The sequence below is a fragment of the Spinacia oleracea genome, chromosome 4 (genome assembly GCF_020520425.1).
Source record: "Spinacia oleracea cultivar Varoflay chromosome 4, BTI_SOV_V1, whole genome shotgun sequence".
Taxonomy (NCBI): Eukaryota; Viridiplantae; Streptophyta; class Magnoliopsida; order Caryophyllales; family Amaranthaceae; genus Spinacia; species Spinacia oleracea.
This window is the reverse complement of record NC_079490.1, coordinates 24306054-24313605: the sequence shown is the minus strand read 5'-3', so window position 1 is coordinate 24313605 and position 7552 is coordinate 24306054. Positions and strand designations below refer to the sequence as shown.

Genomic DNA, 7552 nt, shown 5'->3' with positions numbered 1-7552 from the left:
TTTCCTGTTGTTTGAAATTGACTTCTACTACTATGTACACTTCGTATCTGCAACGCTGCGTCAGTGGAGGTAATTCGGAGTTCCTCATATATGTCTTATACACATAATTTGTAGAGACAATATGCTTATTATTCTTTTACCGTATTTTGGTGGAGACACTTCCAGTTTAGTTACTTTGATACTTCTGTTTGGTGAGGTTAGTTGCTGAGACATTGCTTTGTTAAATACTACTCCCTCTTATCTCAGATTAGGCGTATGAAACCTGATTGATGAGAAATTTATTGGTGAGTGAAGCTAATAAATTTCTTCTCAAGACCTTCCTAAATCGTGAGTTTAAGCTGAGTAAAATGTAAAATCTTATTTAGAACCGTGAGGCTAAAACAAACAGTGAAGCTTGTTAGATCCTAAATGCAAACACACCAGATATCCACATCATCAGCCATCAGGTGACCAAGGCTATCATTTGAAAATATTGTTAGTTATTTCTATGAAATGAGCTTTGGAGTAAAATTCAGTTCGCTTGGTGTGTTGACGCTTTTTTATGCTGAGAGCATCTATCTGTTGGATAAAAGCGTCGAGATATTACTAAAATCACACGTTCACTGCACGTGATCGTAGCTAAGCAACCCATGACTTCAAATTTAGGGGAAAAAGGAATACCACCCCCATATAACTCCCACGTTCTCATCAGTTCACATTCAAGCCTAACTTTGTGTCAACTCTACATTATTGCTGAAAAGTCCTACCTTTCTCATAGATCTACTCTAAAACCTCAATGGAGTTTGAGTTTCTTTCACCCTCTTAATCATTTATCTACTCACCAGTTCTAATTCTTTCACCCCCCTGTCATGTTTTCTTTGTTTTTCTATGAAACTTGTAGTTCTAGTTCAGTTATGTGCTCTCAAATTTTAAAGGTTTTCATCCTATCCCTAACTCATTCTTCAAACATTTTACATCGTATGTTTCATTACTTGTAATTTTTTAATTTATTGCTTTAATTTTTTACTTTGTCTGATAAATTCTTATTGCTATTGTGTAGCGCTGAACAAGAAATTTTTGAGATTTTTTTGGAGCAATGTGAGATTAAGCATCAGAAAGCATGTGGGAATAGCTAATGCCTTTGTTTCTGTTAAAATTCAATAAAATTAGAGTTGTTTTTAGGCATTTTCATTAGTGTGAAATTGCCTATTGTTAGCTGTGTTGTTAAATTATGTGGTTCGTGAACGATACTTTGATTATATGCTTAATAATTTTTGACATAAGGGGTGGATGCTTATGAAAATATTGGATGGAGATTGAGGATCTTCATTATACAAATTATAATGCTTTTTGGACAAGTCTGATGCTTTATTGTATTGATATTGTTACTCTTCTTGTAGGTATTGGGTACTTCTACTTATCCTTTTGAGACTATTTACATTTCTTACTATTGTCAGCTAAGTGGTTCGAGTTGCAATGCTATTGCTGGAAAAAGTTTAAATCTTGATATTATTTATTATTTGGCTTTGATAAACTGAATTGGGGTTTGTGTCAATATCTCTCTAATGTTTATCTAATATGGTTTATACACTACTACAAAACGCGACCTTCTGGACGCTTGGTCCTCGACGCCAAAGATAGTGAGTTTGCGGGGGGGGGGGGGGGGGGGGGGTTCCGTGTGGCCTCGACGCTTCTAGGAGTCGACCAATGTTATACTAATTTCAGATAAACATTGTCATTACATTTATATTACTTATTGAATGGTGTTTTGCTTATTTGTTTTATGAGATTTCCTTTTCTATTTCATATCCTGCTTAACTGCTACAGCTCTTTATAAACTTGACTTATAGCTGACATGATTTTTTTTTGGCTTATGCAGAACACAGAGAAGTGCTTTTTCTTTTGGGGATGAACTTGTAGTACCTGTATGATCAACTCTGAATCTAGAAGTAAGTCTTTCAACAGATTCTTGCTGCTGCCCTGCTGTGTTGCCAACTTTATACACTTGCTTTGATCTGCATCTGTTGAAATTGATATGGAATATGGGCACCAGTAGCATATCATTCAATATTCTTTTGCCTGATATTTTGTTTGTTTCCTTATTAGTGCTTATATCTTTATAACATTATGAGTTAATTTATAAAAAATTTCTCACGTATGTGCTTATATCTAACTGTATGTAGTTCTTACGTGTGGGAGTCCCTACTGTCACTCTCATTCCATGTTATTTCTCTTTTTCCTGCTGTCACTGCTGTCACTTCTCACGTATGTGCTTATATCTAACTGTATGTTGTCACTGTCATTCCATGTTATTCCATGCATCACTGCTGTCCTATTTGTTTTTAACTATAGTTCCATGTTATTCTCTATTATTGAAACATACGGAGTACATTTATTATAACTACTTTAAACAAGGACACATTTGGAGCCTTGATGCTTAAACAAGGACACATTTAGACCAGGGGTTTGCAAGTTCTAATTTGAGATAAACAAGAACAGGTGATTAACAATCTGTGATCCGTCCTTTTCCTCAAAATAATGGATTTAAGTTTCTTATTCGGTTAAGTACGCAGTCGAATAGTAGTTTTTTTCAATTATTTTTGAAGTTTTATTAGAAAAGTCATTGTCTTACCACCCACACGGCCATCCTAAGTTTTAGATTCTATTAGGTTTGTCCACTCATCTTCCAATGGGGTTTACAAGAATGTAGAAAATAGTTGAAAAAGAAAGTAGGTAAACGGCATGAATAATGTGCAATTTGGTTTTAAATGGGGCCGAAACATAAGTCTACAGGGAAAAAAGAAGTGAAAATGGTGCAACGCCAAACTGGAGTTATGTATTTCGCAGTTTTCCAGTGTGAATCATAATATTTTTTAGATCTTGTCCTGGCCTACCATTTTAGTGTTTCTGGTTCTGGTCCAATCGAGTTCTGGTTCACCCCTTCCAATTTTGTATTCTGTGGATCAAGGATTTCTGGTTGTCAGTTGTCCAGCTGGCGTGTTTTAGGGAAGTCAAAGGAATGCTCTCCCTGGAGGATATGAATTGTCAATCTAAATAATGTGAATGGGAATGAATCAGCTAGGAGAACTGTTATTGTCTATCTGTTAATGAGATGCCAGTTTCTAAATCGTTTCTAAATTGTTAATTTCCTGGACCCAATAAATTGTCTACTAAGACGACTATGAATCAAGGTATTATCAGAGATTCAGAGCAAACTCTGAATGAAAGATGGTCTGCTGAACATTTAAACCTTGAGTCTTTTTATGTTCTTTGTTCATTGGGTTGAAGGAATCAGTGATGCACCAATCATATGCAGAGAAACAGTGACCAGGCTTTAGTACTCGTGCGTCTATGGAACAATTACAAAAATGAACCAGCATACATAATGTACAAAAGAGGATTGGAACTACATTCCCCCTAAATGCAGTTCGTTTAGTTTTTTCCCCAATTTTTTTTAAAAATGAACATGAAGAGTCGCAAAAGAGCTTAAACAGAGCCTTACAGAACTTATATGCCTTCCCTATGCAATACAAAGCACACAATGGCTTTCTCTCTTTCTCTAGTACTTATGCACTAGAATCTTCTTCCTAGTACAGTTCATTTGATGAATTGCTGCTGTCCTAAATCTGCTAGCAGTAGTGGAAAGTTGGAAACGACCCTTGCTTGGTGCCCTGCAGATCATCATACTGAACTTTCAAATGCTTCCTGGAGATCTCTAAGACCTTGCATCTAAACCTCATGATGACTTCCTACCAAACTTTCCTGTTTCAATGTTTCCCCAGATAACTTTATCTTCAGCTTAGGATATGATGAAACGAAATTTGTTATCCGACTCCCTAGTGCTAAAGTCCAAAGATAGGTAAACAATTTGCGTGATTAAAAAATTTATATGAAATTCTCCTCATGTTGTATTTAATTTCCTTCGTGGTTTTGGTTTCCGACTTATTATGTACTTATTGCATTTTAATTGTATTTTTCTTTGAAGGTTGTCCAACGTGATAAGGTGCAAAAGCAACATGAAGGCCAAGACAGTTGAGCTTCATATGAGCTACTACCATCGATCATCTATATATATATTTAGTATATATATTACATCCTAGCTAGTTCGTTTTTCTAGGTTTTGGTTTTAATTTCTTGGGTTGGATTTATGACGTTGTTTAGGAATGTTTGGTTAGGATTTCGGTTAGTGATATAGATGCATGTATGTTTGGATTCTGGTTAGTAACGTACGTGTACGTACTATGAAATTTAACTACTTAAGTTTTTGTAAGTTAATTGAAGACCAATTATTCAAAATCCAATCAGGTTTCATTGATCTAGCTTGTGTTGCAGTTATTAATTTTTAAATTTATAATAGGGATGAATAATGTTTTATTATGTATATCTATATTATATATATGCGATACAGGAACAGGTACGTGGAATAAAAAGAGCATGTATGCGATACACGAATACGTGGAAAAAAAAAAGCTTATACAAACAAATGTGGACGCTTTTTGGAGTCGTGTATAAAGCTCATTTAGATTAAAACTCACGCCAAAAGAAAATTATGGACACTGGAAAGAGTAGATAATCCAAACTTTTCGACGCCTTGATGCGTCGAGAACATTAACTAGTTAAAAGGTGGGCATATCGGGAAAACTATGTTGTCGACAGCAATATAAAAAGTCTGGACGCTTAAAAGCGTCGAGTGTCTCGACGCCAAAACTGAAATATGGTCCGCAAAAAGCGTCGACAATCTCAACGCATAAAAGCGTCGAGAAAATTCTCGGCTTCAATTTTCTCGACGCTTCTGGAAAGCGTCGAGGGCTAAATTCTCGACGCTTTTTGGCGTCATTAAATGGTCTTAAAAGCGTCTCCAAAGGGCGGGATTTATAGTAGTGCTCCGGTTGTAGAAGGGTGCAACGCAAGAGACGAAGCTTACACTCAAGGAGGTGTTGCACTCCAACTTCCTCCATTGAAGAGAGAGAAAATTTGCTGCCAAAAAGGCCGGAGGGAAAGATTTTTAAAAAAATATATATTTGTTTTTATGGCTCACGTGCACTGCGCGTGATGGTCAACGCCAGAGATATGAGTTTGACTGCCGGAAAATGGGTCTTGGTCCCTATTCACAACCAAAAATCCGATTTGGGTCCTATCTCACAACTTTTTTTTAAAAGGTCCTTTATCACAATTTTTTGATTATAAAATGTCATTTCTGACAAAATTTCCTATAATTAATAATTAAATATGATATGATTAGTAATTAATTGGTCGAAATATGGGATAATATCATAATTAACAATAATAACTAAACACCTAGCTGTAAATGAAAACTTTTTAACAAGGTACGTAGTAATTCGTAATGTTATTAAATACCTAGATAGTACTCCGTTACACCTGTCAAACGGGTTGGTCGGTTCGGGTTCGGGTTTACAAATGCTTGTTCAAGACCCATAACTTTCTGGTTGGGGTCGACCCAACGGGTTCAGAGATTTTAAAGCGCTTATTATATTTTCATCATTTAAGTAATAAATATACAAAATATGGGCACAAATTTGTGATTGGTAAAATTCAACCATAAAATGGCATATATAATTCAAATTATAATCATATTGCACCCAACAATAGTAACAACAACATGTTTACTATTTTTAAAATTCCTCATAACCTCATTTATTATTATAAATACAATGATTTTCAATCGGTCGGGTAAAAAACAGGTTCGGTCGGATTTTGACCCATTACGTTTCGGGTTGCTTGGGTTCTGATACAATTGGGTTACAAGTCACAAAATCTTGTTCAATACCCAATATTTTTGGATCGAATTTGAGTTGGTTCAATTTTTAACAGGTATACTCTGTAATTGGCAACAAAATTATGAATGATTCTCAACTGCTCAGCAAAAAATTGTACGGAGTACTATAAATACTTCATACTAGACATATACTTCGTACAATTCCGTACAACTCGATTGTTTTAATAACTCCTACTTGTTTACAACGAACCTAAGTCCTGATCGAAAATGTACGTAGTATGCAACAATAGTCAACCAAAAAACATGAGAAAGGCTTGCCCCTGGGCATACGAATCACATAACTTCTAGTCAATTTCTCTCTCATCCAAAAAAACCCTCCTCTGCCCAATCAACTGATTGATGAGTTCACCATCCAAATTTCCAAAACTGCTCTAAAGGGAGAAGGCTACATGTACACTTAGTGTACAAGATTCTCTTGTACACCACCATTAATTTGTTGACACATCATCAAACCCACTAAAAAATGAGAATGAAAGACAATAAATATGTCATTTCAACCAATGGAAAAGCATGATGTACATGATGTCTTATACACCAGGTGTACATGTAGTAAGATCCGCTCTAAAGCAGCTAGCTTTTAGGGAGAATACTAAAGGGTAAGGACTAAGGCGTATCATAATCTTCACATAATTATCTGGCTCATTCTACAATAGTACAATCTACACCATGTTGTTCGCCGCAACATTAGCCTCTACTCCTGACCTGCTCCCCGACCCATCAACACAGCCCGGTCCTATCTGCGTTGAACCAACGGGTTGGGGAGGGGGAGCGAGGTCGTCCCGGCAAAACGGGCATGTAGTATGGCCCGCTAACCAGCGGTTCACACAATCAAGGTGGAACACATGTTTACACTTTGGCAGCATACGTAATTTCTCATTCTCCTCAAACAGGCTCAAGCACACCGCACACTCTGACGGGCCCTTATCAACCCCGAGGCCCGACACATTGGGGTATACAATCACTGGAAAAGTCTCGAGGACAGACGAGTCGAGCCCAACCTGAGCCCGAGGGGCTGTTTCTTGAGCCGACCTCCCACGGTGGCGGTTTAAACAACTACGAGCTACTAAGTAGTAAACAACAACGAGCAGGACGACGGATACCACGATAAGTAAACCCTCATTAAGCGCGCCCCAACTCGATTCAGAGGTACGGCGACGACCATGTATGTATTCATTGTATTGTGCTCTTACGAGTATACGAGGATGAAAGAACGAAAAAATGATTAATATGATGAAGAAACGGGATACATTGTAGTATTTTTTGGAATACAAGAAAATCATTGTTATGTCGTACGTTATCAGTAGGCTATACACTAAGGAGGTTCAAAGAAGAAATTATGTTGTACTAATTAATGTATGTAACAAGGTGTATATATATATATATACAACATATTTTAGTTAATAAGCGAGAATTGGAGTTAAAGATTAATGTCAATGGTAGATTATGATAATTATAAATCCATTCAAAATAAAGTGGTATTTTTTTTCTTTGTAATTGTTGAATATCTGTGAAGAAAAAGACATTATTCTTCGAGAACTTCGTTATTCTAATATTATGACGATTAATGGAAAGAAATTTCTGTTTTTTTTTTCTTTTGGTGAAATTGAAAGAAGTTTCTAATATGCTACAAAAATTACTGAATTATTAAGAAAAGGACATGTTCGATCGAATTTATACGAGTTGGTCTATGAAATTTTCAAATGGATGGAAGGGTGTGACCGTTTCTGCAATTCAACAAATGGTGTTGACTGGACTTTAGGTTTGTTTATCAACCGG

General features: G+C 36.2%; 1 protein-coding gene across 1 annotated transcript; it reads right to left on the bottom strand.

Moving 5' to 3' along the window:
• Positions 1 to 6240: 6240 nt before the first annotated feature.
• LOC130459245 (RING-H2 finger protein ATL11-like) lies at positions 6241 to 7140 on the bottom strand. The gene has a single exon (XM_056826476.1). The coding sequence runs from the start codon at positions 7054 to 7056 to the stop codon at positions 6436 to 6438; it is 621 nt and encodes a 206-aa protein (XP_056682454.1). The 5' UTR covers positions 7057 to 7140; the 3' UTR covers positions 6241 to 6435.
• Between the last annotated feature and the right edge of the window lie 412 nt (positions 7141 to 7552).